The sequence below is a fragment of the Ammodytes marinus genome, assembly GCF_949987685.1.
Source record: "Ammodytes marinus genome assembly, chromosome: 14".
Classification (NCBI taxonomy): Eukaryota; Metazoa; Chordata; class Actinopteri; order Uranoscopiformes; family Ammodytidae; genus Ammodytes; species Ammodytes marinus.
The window spans coordinates 27,552,438-27,573,800 of NC_137218.1; the positions used below are offsets into that span (position 1 = coordinate 27,552,438).

General features: G+C 42.1%; 2 protein-coding genes across 3 annotated transcripts in view; one reads left to right on the forward strand and one right to left on the reverse strand.

Moving 5' to 3' along the window:
* Positions 1 to 7,581, forward strand: rnft1 (ring finger protein, transmembrane 1). 2 transcript variants are annotated; one of them, XM_080041168.1, is made up of 9 exons: positions 1 to 167; positions 2,349 to 2,812; positions 2,901 to 2,977; positions 3,076 to 3,176; positions 3,526 to 3,679; positions 4,506 to 4,664; positions 4,858 to 4,923; positions 5,065 to 5,166; positions 6,465 to 7,580. In XM_080041168.1, exons 1-9 carry the CDS (start codon positions 142 to 144, stop codon positions 6,597 to 6,599), a joined length of 1,284 nt encoding a protein of 427 aa, XP_079897294.1. In that variant the 5' UTR covers positions 1 to 141; the 3' UTR covers positions 6,600 to 7,580. The 2 variants fall into 2 exon arrangements, with proteins under 2 accessions (XP_079897294.1, XP_079897295.1); XM_080041169.1 differs by lacking the exon at positions 1 to 167 and adding an exon at positions 293 to 430 and having other exon boundaries at positions 6,465 to 7,581.
* Positions 7,487 to 21,363, reverse strand: part of rps6kb1a (ribosomal protein S6 kinase b, polypeptide 1a) — a 25,125-nt gene continuing 11,248 nt past the window's right edge. Inside the window, exons 9-15 of the mRNA XM_080041167.1 lie at positions 20,685 to 20,775; positions 20,458 to 20,565; positions 20,135 to 20,197; positions 18,314 to 18,391; positions 17,835 to 17,942; positions 12,426 to 12,538; positions 7,487 to 11,278 (exon numbers count right to left, since the gene is read on the reverse strand). Coding sequence (XP_079897293.1) covers positions 11,017 to 11,278; positions 12,426 to 12,538; positions 17,835 to 17,942; positions 18,314 to 18,391; positions 20,135 to 20,197; positions 20,458 to 20,565; positions 20,685 to 20,775 — 823 coding nt within the window. The 3' untranslated portion in view covers positions 7,487 to 11,016. The remainder of the gene's footprint in view (positions 11,279 to 12,425; positions 12,539 to 17,834; positions 17,943 to 18,313; positions 18,392 to 20,134; positions 20,198 to 20,457; positions 20,566 to 20,684; positions 20,776 to 21,363) is intronic.

Genomic DNA, 21,363 nt, shown 5'->3' on the forward strand with positions numbered 1-21,363 from the left:
AACAGCGTCAAGATGTCTGATCAAGCAGCTTATGGCTTAGCCTAAAAGACACAAGGTTCACTTTTGTTTTTTTGCTTTTCTTTTGACTTGGTTTCGTTTAGCCAGTTGGACATTGTATTCGATGGAGACCGAAAGCTTACCATGAAACTCCGGCTGCAGAATGACAGGTGAGCGGAAGCTTTTCACAGCAGCTAGCCTGGCCTGATATTAAACATCTGTTAGCTGCTAATGCTAACCGCATCACAGTTCGCTATGGAGGAACCAGGAACCAGTCAAGCTTTTAGTCTGTCTGTCGGTTTGTTAGAAAATGACTGAAGTAACTGACTTGTTAACGTTTTTAAAAAGCACCTAGCGCGTGTTCGACGCTAGGGTGAGTCCAGGAAGTTGCAATACTTGACAGCTAATTAGCAGACAACACGCTAACTAACTGGTAATGTGTGTTACTGTTATTAAGTCGAAAGTTAACTGTGTCATTAAATACTGCCGTCCACATTTTATTTAATTACAGCTATTACAAATTCAAAGGTTAATGCTTCTGCTAAACGAAAGGTTTTCGTCCTGACAGAGCTTTTTGTTACTCATGCATGGAGGGGTTAAAATGAACAGACAACAGTGGAAGCTACATTAGTGTTAGTTACTAATATACAGGGCTGGACTGGGACCAAAAATTGGCCCTGGCATTTTGGACCCAGACCGGCCCACCACAATTGATCGACCACCCACCAGAACACATTTATCACGGTCCCTTAAAGATGACTGTTCCATTGAATTAAATTAAAATGTTGGTTTATTTTGAACAAGTGTACAGACATATAATACAATAATATTTACAAAGTGTTAGTAGCTATAGTATTCTGTTGTGGGTGGTGCTCAAAAATGCCTCTAACATGGTAGGCTCAGGATGGACAAAGTAATCAACCTCCCCCTGCTCCTTGCTCCCTCTCTCCAGACTCCTCCTCTGTGGATGGTGTCTCAACCTGTTTCATAAATGAGGAGAGACACACAATTGATTGAGGTTTTGAGGATGTATCAGTTAAAGAGGTGGAAAGATGCATTACAATATACAAATTGTTGTTTTACTAAGTAAACCAATGTGAAAAAAAGTGTACAAAAGTAATGGTCTAATGTATATTATTCTAAAGTACATGATGGTCTAGAAAGCAGGTCTAGTAAAATAAACTTACCAGCTTGTAAAAAGTAAGTACAATTCTGTGGTGGTCTAATTTTCTGAATATTTGTAAAAAAGAGAAGCCTAATGCCTCAAACACTCAGTGTTGTGAAAGGAGAAAGTGTGACAACTTTATGTTGCATATTTGAGTGAATATACTTTTCTGCATTTACTGTTAACTTTGTGATATATTAATATATTTTTTACGTTCAGGTCAAATTACAGTCTGCATTTTTAAATTGCATTTAAATCATATATAAAATAAATAAAATTCAAGTAGGCTGTTTAACCATGTCAACAATCAGTAGCCTACAGAAAAGTATATTTAAGTAAAACATTATTAAATCCACTATACTGAATAAGTAGGCTACAGCAAGAAGCAAAAACTGACAGCTTCCTCACTTTAATGTTGATCAGCTAGCAAAGTAATGATACTCTTTCAATACACCAACAACAGAGCTATTTAACTCCCCAAATAAACCACAAGAGAGCTAGCAAATGTTTAGTAGGTTGTTAGCTAAAATAGCCACTTTGACATGGCTCTATAGATGGCTCTATCCATGATGTTAACGCAAGCAGCTAGCTGTTGGCAAACTACTGCTGTTTTAAAATTTAGCAAGCTACACAATTATTCTCAACATAACTTTATTTTCAACTTCTTACCACTAGTCCAGCAACTGTCTCCTTTCCGTTTCTTCTCCGTTTTTCTCGAGTTGTTTTTCTGTCTGTTAGTGACGTGACTTGATTGAGTGATTGACAGCCGAGGCCCAAGGGGCGGGGCCTCGGCCCTCCGCTGTGTGTGATTGGGCCAGGCCCGGTACAGAACCAATCATGATGAATGGGCCAATATTTCATTGGTCTTTCAGGTTAAGTTGACAGTCTGCGCGGCCGAGAGGGAAGGGACCTCGGCCCACGGCTGTGTGACATGGGCCGGGTCGGGCCGGCCATGGATGGGACGGGCCGGGCCCAGATTTTTTTTTTTTTTTTTTTTTTTTTTTTTTTAAATTGAACCTCGTCGGCCCGGGTCGGCCCAAAAGGCCGCCGGCCCACCGGGCATTTGCCCGGCATGCCAGATGGTCAGTCCACCCCTGCTAATATATCATAGAACTTGTCAATAAAGCTGTAATGACAGGTGATGCTGTACAGAGGTGATAAAGTTGTGTCTTTTGTTTCCTAATAGGAGTGATTCCAGAAGAGAACTGAAACTGCAGGAGCCTCCTACTGTGATGCATCCTAATTCAAGTGAGCGGGGCGGCGCTCATGCAGGCAATGGTTTATCTCTGACTTTGGAGCCGGAGCTTGTGACCACCAGGACCCCAGCCCCTGGTGCTGCTGCTGCCAGCCCACTGGAGAGCACTGATGTGAGGGTGAGCATGTCCGCTGGTGGGCCTGGGGAGTCCGGTGGAGGAGGAGGGCCTTCATCACGGAGGTGCAGAGTCAACCCACACAGCCACTCCCATTCTCAGGCACACGGACACCACCGAGCCCAGCATCAGTCTGAGCCTGACCCAGGGGACTCTGACCTGGACTCTGGAGAAGCCAGCACCTCCCTGTCGGAGCTGCGCGTTCTCCTCCGCTGGCTCCAGAAGAGCCTTCCTTTCCTGGTCATACTGTGTGCTAAACTGGTCGTCCAACATGCTCTTGGTGAGTATGACTGAGTGAAGCAAACGGCAATTCATGGCAAAATGTGAACTCACCTCAACTTGTCATACTCTCTCTCTTCATGTACTAGGTCTAGCAGTTGGGGTCGGCCTCTTCACAACTTATCTTTATGTGAATAAAAGCATTCAGACGCAGGTGTTTCTTCAGGTGAGACGAGAACAGAACATCTCATTTGTTGGTTCCACACACATCTCATTGCTGCATTCCTAAACAGTGTTTTTGTCCTTCCCCTCATCCCTCTACAGGACCGTCACTCAAAGCTGCAGTGTGTATGGCTGCTACTCTTCCTCATCTCTTCCACCCTCCTGCTTTACTACACTTTTCTCACTGAGACACTTTACTACTGGTAAGAGTCAATGCATTATCTTACACTAGTTACCCTTGAGGAGAAGACTGTGCCACCTTTTTCCTGATAGAAATGACCTGTTTTTGATATATAAAATCTTCTCAGTTAGGGCACACTCACACTAGGACCAGTTGCCCAGCCATCCAGAAATCACCGTAGTCATTGCTTTGTACTCTGGATGACTTAACTCTTCCAACAAACAGAACAGTGAAATTCATATTATGACACATAAGACCAGCGTATCTTTACATGGTACTGCATCATATATCAAATAGCTAAAGCTGGATTGTAGTGGACAATGTCAGGATGAATGTACCCATTGAACCTGAATGTCTCTCTCTCCTTCCAGCCTGATCTTCCTGAGCCCGACCATCACGCCTCTGGGTTTCTGGGAGGTTCTATGGGCGGTGGGCATCAACAACTTCATCATAAAGTTCCTCTTCATGGGGATCAAGTGCCTTATTCTGCTGCTGCCATCTTCACTGGTGGCCTACAGGAGCCAGGTGAGAGCCAGGCATTATTCTTTATTCAGAAAGATTGTTTTATGGTCTCACTGTCTAACCATACATTTCCCCATGTGTGACATCACACATGGTAAAATGTTAGGATTAACAGGACAGCTGGGCCAAGGGAAGACTGAGGAAAGACTGAGGGAAGAAAAACCTAATTCATTATATTATAAACCAATTATTATAATGATAGAACGCCGGTTCCGTATGGTTGAAGTATTCCTTTAAGAATGAAACGATAAACACACCACAACGCAAAAGTGATCATCGAGAGGGATTATTTAAATTTTTAATATTTATTTTTTCCATTCAAATGTTGCATTATGTTACCTTGGAAATCCAGACTCCTGATCTCTCTCTTCATAAACTATGTCGGAAAATTTCAGAGCTACCAATCAAAGCGTACTATCTGATATGGGCGGGGCGTAACCGGATGACGACAGTGCTGCGCATGCGTTGTGATAGTAAACAACAAAGACGGCTGCGGATACGTTGTTATCGAGAAAGAAGAATTGTTCTGTTTTGCCGACCGACCACGGCAAAAGTTTAACTTACCGGTTAGCCCCGATGTTCGCTAAAAGAACGGGACTAAATATGTGTCCTTGTTCTTTGCTCTGATTGGTTGTAGTGCTATCCAATTGCGTGCAGTGGTATTATGAAATGCGTGTGTTGGTGACGCCCCTTGAGTTGGGAAGGTCTATTGCTCAGCGACATACCCTACAGGCTAGCGGAATGTACCTTTACGATCCAAACAAGTCCCACTTGATCTGACTGGCTGGTCTGGTTGAAAAGTTGTTGTTTGGTGTGTGTGTGTCTCCAGGGGCAGTGGCTGATGCTGACTGAGGAGCTGGGTCAGGTGCACCAGGCTACAGCTCCTGTCACATTGTGGTTCTGTTACCTGGTCACCTACCAGGAGGCTGACGGCACACCTGGGCTCACACTGGGCGTGCTGCTGGCGCTTGCCTACCTCATATTGAAGGTAGGATCAGGAAAAAAACCAACCACAAATAAGGGATGTCCATCTTGAAAGAAAAAAAAAAGTTTAACTGATAGTATTAATAAGCCAAAAGTCTTCTCATCGCTACCAGAAATAGATCTTTATTGTATTCAATTTGACATATAATAAGAAATCTCTTTTCTTAAGCGCTTTGTTGCTTTTCTTTCTCCTTCAGCTTTTGGGATTGTACGGACAGTGGACGTCTTTACTGAAGACTGTGAGGATGTGTCTGAAAGGCGAGGTCAGTGGCAAACAAGTGTCTTTTGTTAATTCATTATTAAATGTTTCAAATGTTGTGCACAGATTATTGAGGCTCATATTCATGTTGACCAGCTTTGTTGTGGAGGTGTTCTTATTTCTCTTTGCTTGTTTTGATTGTCAGCACACAGGCTCATCAGCCACTAGGGGGCAGTGCAGCGAGGCCGGAGACGTCTGCCCCATCTGTCAGGGGGAGTACAGGGAGCCCCGTTCTCTGCTCTGCCAGGTAAAACAACCTGTTGTATGATGAACATTCAAAACCTTAAGCAGCAGACAATCCCTGCATTCCAAATCACATACTTTTTATTTTTACTACACTACATACTAAAGTACAGAAGAGTCTTACGGCCACGGGAGAGAAAAAAAAATCAGATAAGGAAGATTTTTTTTCATTATGTCGAGAAATGTCAAGAATAAAGATGAATATTCCAAATTGCAATTGGAGTTAAAGGGGCATCTAGGTATTTCCAGAATATTACAATTGACGTGCATGTATTGGGACATCCTATCTTTTTCTGGCATACTAAATAGGGAAGTATGGGGATTGGAACGCAGGGAATGTTTTCACACCTGCACTTTACCCTATTCACCACCATTCTCTTATATGATGCTTTAATTTTTTTCTTATGAAATTAAATTGATCTTATCTGACTTTTTAAAGGTGGAGTCAGCAATTATGAAGAACCATTGTTCTCAATCTCCCTTTTTTTAAAGAAAATTGGTTTATATCTCTTTACGATCTTGTGTGTGTGTGTGTGTGTGTGTGTGTGTGTGTGTGTGTGTGTGTGTGTGTGTGTGTGTGTGTGTGTGTGTGTGTGTGTGTGTGTGTGTGTGTGTGTGTGTGTGTGTGTGTGGCGTGTACTAACATATCTGGTGTTAAAACACATTCTAGGCTTTGTCAACGGGTTGCTAGCTAGGGGGCCCACCGTAGCAACATACCCGTTTACAGAGCCTAGGCTGTTTATTAACACTTGATTTTTATTCTGTGCACACACACACACACAGTACAGATAGGTAGCGGATCGTGAGAAGATTTTCACTGATCTTGACACAAAAGCATTCTCATTCAGAATAGCTGACTCCACATTGTGAAGCTGATGGAGTGAAGCTGCATCAGTTGTGACCTGCCTTGTCTATAAGACATGTTCTGTGGGAAATAAAAATCATACTATACTGTACATACTTCTGACAAAATAAGTCTCGGACAAGTTCCAAATCAAATATTTTCACACATTCTGCTGCCTTATTCTAAATATCAAATAAATACATAGTTTTGCATAGTGTGACCCAACGCAGTGAAAACACAATGGCACTTGAAATAAATATTGTAACAAAAGGAAGCAAGTGGAAGTAGAAAGTGGAGTGACTTGTCATTAACACGATTGTACTGGAATGGTAGAAAAGAAAAATCCCTCAAGCTCAGCCCCAGACTGACCAATAGAACCTCTATCTCTAGGCTAAATTCACCTACATTCAAAATCCTCTAGGTTACTTACATGAACACCTGTCTCTTCTTCCTTGCAGCACATATTCTGCGCCGAGTGCATCGCTCTGTGGTTCAACCGGGAGAAGAGCTGCCCTCTGTGTCGCACCGTCATCACTGAGAAGGTGTACAAGTGGAGGGACGGAGCCACCTCTCCACACCTGCAGGTTTATTGATACAGGCACAGGTGGGGGGTGTGGCATATTCATATTAGCTTCTTCTTAATATGTGATTATTTCACTTTGGGTGTCAAACGCCACTGACAAGTTATCTTGGTACACACTGTTTAAGGCTGTTCTGAGGTCAGTAATAAGGACACACAACTTGCACCTATACAGTAGGCATGCCTCTGGCTTATTTACCAGTACATACCTACATGTCAATTTGGCAGATATTGGAAGTGGATCCGTTTCAGGCCCGAGTCTATTTAAATGTTTCATTTATTTTTAGGTGATTTCCTCCTTTGTTGTGTTGCTATTATTATTATTATTATTTTTATTATTATTATTCACCTTTATTCTTTATATAAGCGTTTCCTGATGGGGCAGCAAATTGTTTCCACTTTTTCTTCTACTTGTAAATACGGGAACGTCAAGAAATATATAACTCATTTTAAACATTTTCCCTCATCATGAACCCTTTCTCATCCAGTGTTTATAAAGTTATGGAAGTGACTTTTTTTCTGATTTTGTAACAATAAATGAATGGAGGTAAGCAGCTGCAGACCTGTGCTCAGGTGTGCTTGCCGAGTTCTGCTTTAGATGCATCTTGGAGCTGTAATAGGGAAGACAAGTAGCAATACTGCAAATACTTTTAGGAAGCCCAGTGCACTGTAACATCACATGGTCCATGTCTGAACAGACCTTTGCCAGCCAGCGTCCACGCACTGAGGACAGACAAAGCAGTCGTAAAGACAAAACCTGTTTTTTCTTCTAGCTTTCAAAGACTTGTATTTTTCACAACTGATAACAAATGATGCAACAGAGCTCGTGGGATTGATTTACAACAAATTATTTTTCTATAGAGGTGACGTCACCTCGTTTTTGTAAAAAAAACCAAAGACTTGGAGAAACATCTATTTTATTATGTAACAAAAAAAAATCATTTCACTGTGTTATTTTTATCCATAAACTATCTGAATAAAAGATCTACGTTTGAATGTTTGTGACTTTTTTTTAATGGAGCAAAATAAAAATAAATCCCTTACTGACTGAACCGCTAAGCATCAACACTTTGGTGTGAAAATCAATCCGTAAACTGCTGCCAAAGATGAAGACATTTAGCCACTTTGCTTTGTACTGATGGTCCATTCTGTTATGATGCCACTGCTCAGAAACAATATCATTTAAATTTTCACTTCATTATGTACATGATACAATAGCATTTAACCATCTGAACTGCCAGATCTAAGGACAGCAACAAATGTCATTAAATGCCCACCAGTGATTTAAAGGTGCTCTGAGGAACTTTCAGTTTGTAGTTATTCCTGCACCCCCTTTAGACAAAAGCGTTAAAGTATTTTTACTACACCAGCAGTTGTTCCTGGGTGAGAGCACCTCTGACAAAGGCATAAAGAAAAACTATAAAAAATAGCAATCTTTTGCAACGATGGACTTGTTTGCTGTTACATGTAATTTATGAACATCATAGGAAAAAGGAGACTGTTCAGAAATATTTAATAGTTCCTCGTAGCACTTTAAACAACCATTTTGAGTCCTACAGGGATTCCCACCTGAAGTGAGCTTGATAAGATGGTCCTTCTTAGACATGAGTGTGGCGTAGAATACTTCTCAAGCATATGTGAACACACACTTAATATACCATGTTTACTATCATCACATCAATGGGTCGGTGAGGCAAATAAATGAACATCTTTGAGTGAAGTGAACCTTGCACAAACAAAGAAGCTCACTGGTTTTTGCATCTTCTTGTTTCACAATAGATGCCCTTTGCTTTAAGCACTGCAACGAAGAGTAACCCTGCGTTCTGAATCGCATACTTTCTACTATTTAGTATGGTAGAAAAAAGATTTAGTATGTCCCTATTCTTGTGGCCAGATTTAGGATAGTTAGAAAGACCTGAATGTCTACTACATTCGGCCAGGATTTTTAGTGTTGAAAACAGCATCCTATTTAGGCGATTCTGACCCATAATCCAGCGCGAACCTGAAGTGACGTCACATCAACGGAGCCTCCGTATGAAAACAAACGGAGATGTGACGGATATAAAAGCAAGAGGCAAGATGTTATGATGAAATAAATAAGTAAAAGTATGTCCCAATAGTATGCCTACTGCATCCTAACTAGATTATTTTTATCGTCGGATGTAGTATGTAGAATAGAAAAAAGAAAGGGTATGTGATTCAGAACGCAGGGTAAGTGAAGTTTTCTGCCAGATAAGCCCAAGATATCACATTTTTCTTTTCTGAAAATCCTCCTGGACTGTGAATCAATGCCACAATAATACCCATCATTAAGAGAAGATTAGGTCGCCATCCTTCATTTTGGAATGAAAAAATAAAGCTGTAACTGAGGTTTTTTGTAAGACATGTTCCGTGGGAAAATAAAAATCATACTATACATACATACTTCTGACAAAAAAATAAGTCTCGGACAAGAAGAATTCCAAATCAAATATTTTCACACATTCTGCTGCCTTATTCTAAATATCGCTACATAATAAATACATAGTTTTGCATAGTGTGACCCAACGCAGTGAAAACACAATGGCACTTGAAATAAATATTGTAACAAAAGGAAGCAAGTGGAAGTAGAAAGTGGAGTGACTTGTCATTAACACGATTGTACTGGAATGGTAGAAAAGAAAATCCCTCAAGCTCAGCCCCAGACTGACCAATAGAACCTCTATCTCTAGGCTAAATTCACCTACATTCAAAATCCTCTGGGTTACTTACATGAGCACATTAGAATGTCTATGCTAGCTTCAACGTGGGAACATCGCTACATTTTGAGGTCATGAGATTTTTATTTTTGAATTTTTTTAAACGGTGTAACCTTTGAGGCTTGGTAGTAACAGTAACACGTCTACGGCGTTTTTTTTTTTTTTTTTGTTTACCATCACAAATCATTTGGTTCGTTGACACAGTGCTTTTGGTCAATTCGTTCAGTATTTTGGATAACGAGAAACATCAAGGGGGAGACATTCAATCTTAAGCTACATTTTCATTCATTCAATGTTCAGCTAGTTCATAGTAATGCGGGTTAGGGCGCCCGCTGGCTGAGTGCAGGGGGAGATCTAGGTATCACACCAAAAAAGGCATTTGGAGTGTTTTACATTCAAGTGAACAGTGATTCTGGACAGGTCCACCTAACGAGGAGAAGCATTCCCCAGTTCAGACACACTAGTGAAGCAGTTGCAGCATTTTGGAATCAATTGTGGACCTGATGCTTTCAGCTGAAATGTCACTCCTTTCTTTTTTCTAGCTGCTCTGCCTACTCCTGCCTACACGCTCCTGTTACCAAGGCAATGTGATTGTTTTCCTCACAAACAGATATAAGGAATACTGGAAGCATTGGGAAATTGTTATCCAATAAATCCTACCTACTGACAGTCAGTGTGTTTACATGCAGACGGGTAAATAAATGAATAAGACTTCAACAGGACTTGTAAAATGCATGTGAACAACTTTATCCGATCTACTTCGCACACAAATCGGCACATTAACGGACAAGAGAAGTCGGATAAGAACACCTAGATAACTCGTTCGTAGTCGGCATTCTATCTGCATGTATACAGGATGCATATCGCACATCAGACTTTGCGTTCTGCGCTTGCTCTGAATCCCTGCCGGGGAGACAACGTAATAAATCGAAGAGTTGTTGCCGGAATGGAACCGGACCTGGCTCTATAACCACTTGTTGAAAGGGCTACTGCACCCCACTAAAAAAAAGTTCATTTAGTCTAATTTGGTATGAACATAAAAGTTAATGGGCTACAGCACCACCTAGCATAGCCATGCTCCGGTCATTTATCCGATTCTCTGAAAGGCCATATATACTCAGACAAGTGACGCGGTCCGTTCGAGTGGCAAGTTCGGTATATGTCTTAATCCAATCTAGTTGTCCCATGGAAACGCACTGACTGTTACCTGCACGCTCTGACAATCCAACAAGAAAATAATAATCAAAATCAAAAAGCTTGGCGTGTTGAGGGAGAAATAACCACCTTTAACCTAATTCTTTCACTGGAATGGAGCCAAACACTTGTAAACACTAAAACGTAACCTGCTTTCCTCCAGAACTGAGAGCTAGCACCAGTGAATCATGTCATCATGCCAGTTTGAGTTCCACTGAAAGCGCCTCAGCCCGGTGGTCGTCTGCTAGCATTGCCCACACCAGCTTTAATGGAGGAGCACCGCGCGGATACTGTATCTACTGGTACTGTTCATTGTCTGCATCAGGCTGAGTGGGGAGGACTTGAGGGCTAAGAGAATAGGGGAAGGCGCTGCTGGAGGAGCTGGTGATCAGTCAGTGTCAATCAATTTTAAAAAATAAATCTAGAAGTCTCTTTGAAAGGGAAAGCATAAAAAGGGAAGAGGGAGGAATTGAAAGAGTTCCTAAGCGAGGCCGTGCGTCATAGGTTCATGCGTAGATGCTGGGGCCTCTTGGAGTTCATAGGGTAGGCCTGCTGCTTCTTGTAGGGCTGCCCTGCGTTGAGGCCTGCAGGCTGCCTGATAGGGAGCGGGGCAGAGGCCTCGGAGTTGCTGCTGCTACTGGTGGTGTCCATCTGCTCCTCCATTGGCTGCTGCTCCACCGAGCCAGGGGAGAGCAGGGGTCGGCTGGCTGTGTGGGCGGGGCCCCGGGGCCACCAGTCCCCGCCTACTAACTTCACTGGACTGTGGAAGAGTTAGTAGTAGTAGTTATTTATTCAGTCATTAAAAAAAATTAAAAACATTCATTCAACAACAAACAGTGAGTGAAAAGGTTTAGGCTGAGGCTATAGCGTATTTATGCCTATCCTATATTCTTATCATTTAGAGGAGAGGGAGATGTGAGAAACAAGCCCTGCGCTCCAAAACCCATACTTTTTGCAATTTAGTATGGTAGGAAAAAAACATTGAGTATGCTTTAAAATACCCGAATGCTAACTACCGCCATACAAGATTTTTTGTTGAAATCTGCATGCTATTTGGGCGATTCTGACCCACAATCCAGTGCACACCGGAATCAACGTCACATTGACGGAGCCTCCGTATGAAAACAACAAGGGATGTGAAGGGTATATTAGCAAGAGGCAAGATCGAGGCGCAATGTTATGATGAAATAAATAAGTATGTCCCAACTGTATGTCTACTGCATGCTAACTAGATTATTTTTACGATCAGTTGTAGTATGTATGAATAGAAAGAAGAAAATAGTATGCGATTTGGAACACAGGGTTGGAATATTCCCCTTGATTCAGTGATGTGAACAGGTCACAGAGGCAGCTCTTGAATGGGATTGTTCAGTGAGAAAAGAAAAAAAAAATTGTAAAAAAAAGTATGGAGTTTAAAAGGCACTTTAACCTCACAGGATGGATGTGAATTCAATAGACACCATTCTCACCATAGTAAAAAGACACACAAGGTCCTCAATTCCCTTTATCTGTCTGACAAGCAGAGAAATGAACAATGTTCAACCCATATGGACTATTCTTGTTTGAGCCCTCAGAAAGCTCATTGGAAAAGAACTTCTTTTCTAAGCGATGGCTTTTATTCATGGCTAAGCTGGCTACATTTTTTGCAAGATCAGCTTATGAGTTAAGCAATGTGGGAAAGACATGCTGTGGGGGGGAAATCTGTAAATGAACAATGGAGAGAGAGAGAGAGAGAGAGAGAGAGAGAGAGAGAGAGAGAGAGAGAGAGAGAGAGAGAGAGAGAGAGAGAGAGAGAGAGAGAGAGAGAGAGAGAGAGAGAGAGAGAGAGAGAGAGAGAGAGAGAGAGAGAGAGAGAGAGAGAGAGAGAGAGAGAGAGAGAGAGAGAGAGAGAGAGCTTTTACTGATACCTCACAGGTGTTCTGGGGCTGCCTGGGAACTTGCGTGGCGAGCGGACCCTTGGCTCAAAGAAGGACTTCTCTTTGACGTTCTCCAGCACAGATGGAGCTACGTATGTGAAGCCCTGGGGGGAGGGGGAGAGAAGTGAGTCCACCTCTTCAATGAGACGGCATTTCCAAAAACACAAGCCACAAGTCGATGATGAGCAATGAAACGCTGGGTAAACCATCTCGTGCAATGCGAGTGGAACAGTGAGGGAAGCTTCCAGGAAAAGCAGAAGACTAAAAACCAGATGGGAAGCATTAACCCATTTCTCGTAAGACCGACTTGTTGAAAAAGGAAAATAAAAAAGAGGAGGTGTATGTGTCCAGAGCTGGCCCATTGTCAGTATGTTAGTGTACATGATGCATCTGTGCTGCTCTAATAACTTGACTTTTATTTCAATGTTAAAGAGATATTGGGAGTACTACAACAAAATGTGTTCTCTACAAAAAGTAAACATACTAATTGTGAGAAAGTACTCAACTGACTGGCTCCAGGTCATCTTTGTGATAACTTACATTGTCGCCATTGTAAGAGCCCAACATGTACTAACATGTCCATAATGTAACAAAAGCCCAAAAGCTTTTTGTTGCATTATCTTCCAGTTATCACATTTATGGTTTTATTAAAAAGTATTACATTGTTGGTGATTGTAACATTGAGGGCTTTTAAAGTTTAAACGCCTCATGGCCTTTTCCTATTTAATGATACATATCCCTATGTACAGGTCCTAAACAAATGACCAACTGTTCTACTTTTTAGGACGTGGCCGAATTGTGAACTAAATAATCTATTCACACACCTCATAATCGATTTCATTGACAACTCTGAGACCTCTGTACAACCAGACCTGCAAACTCATAGGAGGTGAAAAAGGTGACAAACACCCGTCCCTTCTAGGGGGGGGGGTCGAGTGTTTGCGCTGTCCAAATTATTGACTATTGTTAAATATCATTCACACAGCCAGAGTGTTCATATATTGCCTCCAATGTCCAGCTGGGTGAAAATAGTAGCCAGTTGAGATCCCGACTCTCCTAGGGGGGTCCGGGGGTATGCCCCCCCGGGAGATTATTTTTTTACTTTTTAAAGTGAAATGCATGAATCTGGTGCACTTTGAGAGGAAAATTAAGAGGCTAAATCTGAGGAATTTTGTGTGAACAAATAATTTGGAGACACTGTGTCGGATGAATAAGAAGCTATTGAAGAAAGACATGGATTTTCCATAAAAATATTAATTTAAAATAAAATATTATGCAGGGTCCTCTGGGATGGGCTTGGTGCTCTTTTTCTTTCACGGGACATATTTTTCTGTAATATAATGAATACATTTAAATGCAGTGAGAGGAACAAAGCAGAAGAACTCTGTTGTCCAGTTATCTTTTTTTCCACAGACGAGGCTGAAATAGGCTATAGACTACAGTATACACAGTGCATGGGCATCTGAGGGCAGCCCCATTTTCAAATATTTTTAAATAAACTCAATACACACTGTGCATGGACCGGACGTGAACGTGATCAGCTAAACTCGGATTACCTCCCAGAAGAACTCATTAAATTATTGGGCTATTAACTATCTGGATCAAAACATTGTTTTAATTTTTTGTATGATATAATAATATGATGTTAATATCAAACACAAAAAAAAATGTAAATGTTTTTTGTGGGCACCCCTGGCAGTCGGGGGCCAAGCAACTGCAAAGTTTGCTTATGCGATTGGGCCCGGCTCTGATTGTGAGCGCACTGCAGGCGCTTCATTTCTGCAATGTGCGCTCATTAAAATGTCAGCTTCACTTAAGAGTCCTGTGTGGGTCAACAGCAGAGGTGGGGGTAAGTCACTAATGTGCAAGTCACAAGCAAGTCTCAAGTCATAACCTTCAAGTCTCAAGCAAGTCCAAGTCAATGTGGTGAGAATCAAGCAAGTCACAAGTCAAGTCATTGCTCTGGTCAAGCAAGTCACAAGTCAAGTCATACAAAAATCATATGATCTAACCCAGTTTCTACATTTAAAAGACCTGCATTCCACAGTTCTCTTCTTCATACCGTCATCGACAACATCATCCTTGAACTACAATTGAATTATTCTTGGTCTGACCAAGGGGTCTTCAACTAAAATTGAAATGGGTCCAGTTGACAACATTTTCTTACAGCAAAGGTCCGAATCTCATAATGTCTGCATCCAATAGCGACCCCTTATCTATCACATATGATCAACACCGCACATTTCCTTTTCTTTCAACCACATTTAGGCTACTTTCAATTTCCAAGTAGCTTACTTTTAACATGGAAAACAAGAAAGGCAAATAGTAACAGATAGGCCTATAGCTTACTTACACAAAACAGACACTTAATGCCCATAATGCATTTAAAATTAAACAGGGCAATCACCTTTTTATTTTATGGCAGGATCACATTTTGATTTATCCCGATTCATTTATTTTTCACACTGGGGGGCGAACTGCAGAGCCGGCCCAAGCCTTCAGGGGCCCCTAAACGAAATATGATTAGGGGGCCCCTCTCCAATGTTAGCGCTGCTGAAACTATAGATCTTTGTTAAATATCATTCACACACCCAGTGTTTTCCGCTAGTGCCTCCACTGTGTGGCTGTGTGAAAATATTAGACAGCCGAGATTCAGACCCTCCTAGGGAGGTCCGGGGGTATGCCCCCCTGTGAGATTTTTTAACCTTTTTAAAGTGAAATGCATGAATCTGGTGCACTTTGAGAGGAAAATTAAGAGGCTAAATCTGAGAAATTTTGTGTGAACAAATAATTTGGAGACACTGGGTCAGATGAGTTAGAAGCTATTGAAGAAGGACACATGGATTTTCCATAAAAATATAAATCTAAAATAAAATATTATGGAGGGTCCTCTGGGTTGGGCTTGGAGCTCTTTTTATTTTACGGGACATATTTCTCTGTAATATAGTGAATGCATTTAAATGCAGTGTGAGGAACGAAGCAGAAGAACTCTGTTGTCCAGCTACTGTATCTTTTTTTCCACAGACAAGGCTGAAATAGGCTATAGACTATACACAGTGCATGGGCAACTGAGGGCAGCCCCATTTCCAATTGTTTTTAAATAAACTCTATACACACTGTGCATGGATGTGAACGTGACATGATCAGATAATTTCGGATTTCCTCCCAGATGAACTGATTACATTTTTAGGCTATTAATTATCTAGACCAAAACATTTTATTCATTTTTTTGTATGATAACTCACATTTGCATAATATGATGTTAATATCAAACACACAAACTAAGAAAAAAAAAAAAAAAAAACATTTTAGGGGGCCCCCCAGGCAGTCGGGGGCTAAGCGGCCGCTTAGTTCACTTATGCCTCGGGCCGGCTCTGGCGAACTGTCATAACGGGCAGTTTGCTGTGCTGTCGGTGCGGGAGCGGCGGCTGTGAGCTGTAGGGAGCCGGTGAACGTGGAAGGTCGAACTGCATCATAAGGGTCTAGGCCTACATCATAACGGCTGTTTCGTCTCACAGAGATGCTTTTATAAACCCTACAGTCCGTGGAGGTAGGGCGCTCGATAAGGAAGCGTGCGTTATCAAGGCAGCAGCGCTGCAGGAAACGCTCGTTACTTTCGTTTTCTTTTACAAGACTTCCCGGGGGCCGTTACAACGTGAAAAGGGAAGGGAAGAAGGCGCTACATATTTACTGTGATTGGGTTACTTATAAGCGTGTGGGAGGCTCACGTGAATTATTCTTGGTCTAGCCGCCTCTAGACTATGACTGCTGCTCCTGTGTTGACCTGCTGACGCTGTTTGTCCGCGCAGCGCGCTGCGTGCATTGCACTGTAAAATCACCGATCATGTTTCAAAATAAAACATAATTTCTAACGTAATCTAACTTTTAAAAATTCAAGTCATTTCGAGTCATCTGTCTCAAGTCTAAGTCAAGTCTCAAGTCATGAAGACCAAGTCAAAGTCAAGTCGAGTCTTTTATCAGTGTTAGTCAAGCAAGTCTCAAGTCCTCAAATTTGCGACTCGAGTCTGACTCGAGTCAAGTCATGTGACTCGAGTCCCCCATGTCTGGTCAACAGTGCAGTGCAAAATATGCAGCATAAAGTTATAACATTCGTCTACGACTGTGATGTTAAATCACCTTCACACAAAGCCTCCGCCCGAGCAAAGCAGCGAGTCGATCGCTGTGACGGTGAAAATCACCGGGAGACCTCGCCAGTGTGAGTGAGTGAGCCGCCGCTCAGAAAAAACTGTGGTTTGATGGATAAAATGATAGTCGGGGATATCCTGCCCGTTAACGTTGTCTACAGGAACGGCTTCCGCGATCTGTTTGTCTCGAGTCTAAATATACAGAGCCATGTCGGCAAACGCGACTAAAGGGACTGTACAGTGAGCTGCGGCCCTCCGTTAGTTTCTGTTTTCAGCCTAGTAAGTTACATTCACCTCCGGCTCCGACGCATTGACAGCGTTTAATCAAAGCCTCTAATTTTTTATTTTCAAAAAGGCTTTGATTGAGTCCTCCCACCCCCCAAAAAAGAAAAAAAAAACTCTTCGGATCTGTAAGATTCACGTGGGTAATTTTTTGATCCAAAACGGCGAATATCGCCGAAAAGCGACGAGTTTGCAGGTATGTGACAACAGAAAGTGAGTCAGAAAAGTAGCAGCAAGGGGGGCGCCCTTAGCTCAGTTGGTAGGGCGTCCCCCCCATGGGCCTCGGCCAGCAGCAGACCCGGGTTCGATTCCAGCCCGCGGTCGTTCTCTGCATGTCACTCCCCTCTCTGCCCCATTTCAACTCTGTCTCTACACTATCAATAAAAAAGCACAAAAAAAATGCCAAAAAATATTTAAATTTTTTTTTTTTTTTTAAAGTAGCAGCAAGGACTGTAAGTTGACAATATGTGGTTGCTCTGACAGGGACAAGGGCCCTCCCCTTCCATCAAAGGCAGGCTCTTAAATGCTCATGGTTGCAGCTAAAAAGTTGAATATGTTAAATCTATTCAGGTCTCCACAGGCCCAGTGCTTCAGGAGGGAGGCTACAACAAATGATTTCCTTTGCTCGGATGGAAACAGATTGGCTTTTACAAACGGAATTCACGGGGACAGTTTTAGTATGGTGTGGAAACCCTTTTTGACATTGTTGGAAGATGCTTAACTGCTTGATTGGTGTGCTCTACTGTTGTTTGTATTTTGATGTGATTTATTTGGACTGTATAGACTCTGCTTTATCCCTGATACTGACTGATGTTCAGGCTATCCACCTTCAGGCTAGCTTTTCTTTTTGTCTTTTAAGTTTTCTTGTATGTGTTCTTTTTTTGTTATGTATGTGGCACGTGTGTTGTGAAAAAAAAGGAAATCAGCAGCAAGGTTGGCTGTTTTGCTAGGAGGTATAGCTCCCTTTACCCACCAGGAAGACTTGATTGGCACTTTCGCTGAGTGTGGAATCATCCGGGCTGTCCACTGGAGTCTGGCTGGTGAACTTAGAGTCAAACTGGCTGACGTCATCGGCCGATTGCTGGTGAAAGAGGAGGAGGCTGGGTTAATCAACTCATTCAAGGACCAGTCAAAGAGGATATAGGTGCTGCTGCGTAATAAGACTAACCCTGCGTTCCAATCTCTATACTTTCCTACTATTTAGTATGCCAGAAAAAGATTTAGGACGTCCCAATACATGCACTTCAATTGTAGTATGCTGAAAATACTTAGATGCGCCACTAACTGGAATAGCGTTTTGGAGAATTCGTCCTTTTTCTTGACATAATGAAAAAAAAAAAACTTCCTTATACGATTTTCTTTTCTCTCCTGTGGCTCTAAAACTCTTCTGTACTTTAGTATGTAGTGTAGTAAAAAGAAAGAGTGTGTGATTTGGAACGCAGGGTAACTCACCAGAAAGGGCTTGAATGGAGGCTCTACTTTGCGAGAGAGGAGGTCATCCCAATTGATGTGCCGGAAGAATGAGTGGCCCTTGGAAGTACAATGACAGCTTTTTTTTATATTTCATGAATATCACCAGCTTAGGCAAGAATAATTTTCATTTTTCTCAGTTATTATATTAACGGATTTTTTAAAATATTTTTAGGGTGTACACTCTCGGGTACAAGGCAAGGCGACAGAAAACATTCCTTTACCTGCGAGTGCATTTCTTTTTTAAATGGAAAGAGGTCTCATCGCTAGTTGGCTTAGCTCAAATACTGGTAGTCAATGTAAAGTAGGGGAGAACGGGGTAATTTGTCACATGGGTTGGATGTCACATTCGTTATATCTCGCCACCAGAGCGCGCTAGCTCTGAAATGTTGATATAAAAAAGGTCCAGAATTGGGATCAGAGGTCACATACATAGACTTCCTTGGAGGAAGACAGCTGCATTTCAGGTGAGAGGATGTTTTGTGTTTTTCATGTCAAATTCAAAATATTTTGCTTCTCAGTATTTTTCTTCTAGGCTTTTACACAATGGGTTTATAACAAAACACTTGTTACCCTCAGAAAGTGTGAAGGGTAAACTATAGTTTAGATTGTGGTTAGCAAGCTAATTAGTTGTCAGATGGTTGTTGGCCTTGATGCTAGCAAGAAATTCAAGTTGGGGTTGGTCGTCAAATTTTTTGGGGGGTTGGTTGTCACATGTTATCTCAAGGCTGCAGCCAGAAAAGGAACCCAATAACGAAAGAAATTGTCAAGCTGTATCCTCACTGACACCCCAGAGAAGGAAAGAATAGAGCAGGAAAAGGCAGCTAGCAAGCAAAAGAAAAAAGGGCAACAAAATCAAAACAACCCAGTGCATCCCAAACTAGACCAGCTGCCAAGGCTACAGTAAGTTATGTAGGCCTATTTGTCAACTTGACAATGCAATTAAACATTCAAATTTGGTTCTGCCTCCTTGCCTTCTTTTTAAGATTATTCCCATTAAGATAACATTGTGACAAACAACCCCATAGTGTGTGACAACCGACCCCTTGATGGGGTTGGTTGTCACAATGTGTCAGAGTGTCTTTGATGGTAAATTACTTATTCATTACAATACGTTGGAAAAAAAGAGAGACACACATTTCTAGCCAACACCTTAAGCTTCAATTTAATGTAGGAATGGCTATTGACAGATGTTTTGGTGATGAGCAATTCTCACTAGAGTAAAAAGTGTGCCTACTTACCCCGTTCTCCCCTATCAGCCTAAAGATAAACTTTACAACAACAATAATCTCCTGTGTGCTTGTTGGGACGTGTGTTATTTACATCGTGTTGCACTCTTTACTTTAAAACTTTATCATTTTAGAATCAAATGTGTACTGTTGACCTACTGACGAGCACATCCACAGTGATTTTGCCCATGCACGGTTTCCTTCTTGTTTGTAATTGATTGTAAAATGACATAAAGTGCAAAAATAAATGTATAGATGGCATCCAGAGCGCACTTTAACACCTTATCTAACATAGTGAAATAAAGTCCCAACAAGCACACTGGAGCGTTTAGCGATGTAGTAAAGTTTATCTTCAGACTGTCAGCTGAGGCAGGCTAATACTTCCCATTGACTACCAGTATTTGTGATGAGCTAACTAGCGATGCGCAACCTTTCATAAAAAAGCAAACACAGTTAAAGGAATAGTTCCCGTCATCTTGTTTTGAACCCAAGAGTGAGGCTCCAAGCTTAAAACAAATGCAATAAGTGTTAAACTAAATCCATATTGGACACATTGCCCGTATAGACTTTGTACCTGGATCTCTGCAGCATCTCCTGCTCCAGCCCCGAGTCTCAATGAGGCATTTCGTTTCAGCAGCTGAAAGAAGACGTACTGTATTAACACTCATTTCTCAGCCTCTCTAAATGCAATTTCTGCTTATTTTTTATAAACCAGTTTTGAGAGACAGGTATGAAACGTAGTAGAGAGGAATGACATGCAGAGAACAACCCGGTCTGGATTCTAACCCGGGCCTGCTGTGAAGAGGACTGAGCCTCTATGAAGGGGTGAGGGGGCTTTGACCACTACACCACGAGCCCCCCCCCCCACCTTGCAGAATGAAGCCTCTGACAGCTCACCTTTTTCAGGAGGTCCCTGGCTTCTTGTGTGAGGTAAGGTGGAAGGCTGAGTTTGCATTTCAAGATCTTGTCGATTGTCTTCTTTCGGTTTTCGCCGGTGAATGGAGGCTATGTGGAAAAGTAGCAGGACAGAAACAATAGTTAAGATATAGAAAAGAGAAAAGAAAAACACAGTGTTGTGAATTACAGTTGACGCATAAGGAGCTGATAGGTGGAAAAGCACTCACTGCTCCTGTCAGCATGTCGTACATGAGAGCTCCCAGACTCCACCAGTCCACCGCCCGGTTGTGTCCACTCCTCATGAGGATCTCTGGAGCCCTGAGGGGAGGGAGGACCAGGGTGAGACAGCAGATACACTACACTGTGTTAATAATGGATTGGATTTATATAGCGCTTTTCAAGGCACTCAAAGACGCTTTACAGGGTTCCAGGTTCCATTCATTCACACGCAGTCATACTGGTGGTGGTAAACTACCATAGTAGCCACAGCTGCCCTGGGGCAGACTGACGGAAGCGTGGCTGCCATTCAGCGCCTACGGCCCCTCCGACCACCACCTCAAACATACAGCAGTCATACACATTCACACGAGGCAAGGTGGGTGAAGTGTCTTGCCCAAGGACACAACAACCATGACACTGGTGGCAGAGCGGGGATCGAACCGCCAACCCTTGGATCATTGGCCAACCCGCTTAACCACCTGAGCCACGGTTGCCGGTTAGGGAGATGGGATGTGGAGACGGCTCCAAAACCCAAATCGTTAGCCTCATAGCATAATTTCCTAAATCATATTTACTCTACATCTACTCTAATCTACATCTACTTTACCCTACTCTATAACCCTTAAAATATGACTTCGGCAATTATGCTATTAGGCTAACCAAAAGTAGATGTAGAGTAGATGTAGA

Coding starts and splice junctions, on each gene's coding strand:
- rnft1 (XM_080041168.1), top strand. CDS start 142: ATGAAACTCCGGCTGCAGAATGACAG. Junction 3,177..3,525: donor ACTGAGACACTTTACTACTG/GTAAGAGTCAAT, acceptor CTCTCCTTCCAG/CCTGATCTTCCTGAGCCCGA. Junction 4,924..5,064: donor GGATGTGTCTGAAAGGCGAG/GTCAGTGGCAAA, acceptor TTTGATTGTCAG/CACACAGGCTCATCAGCCAC.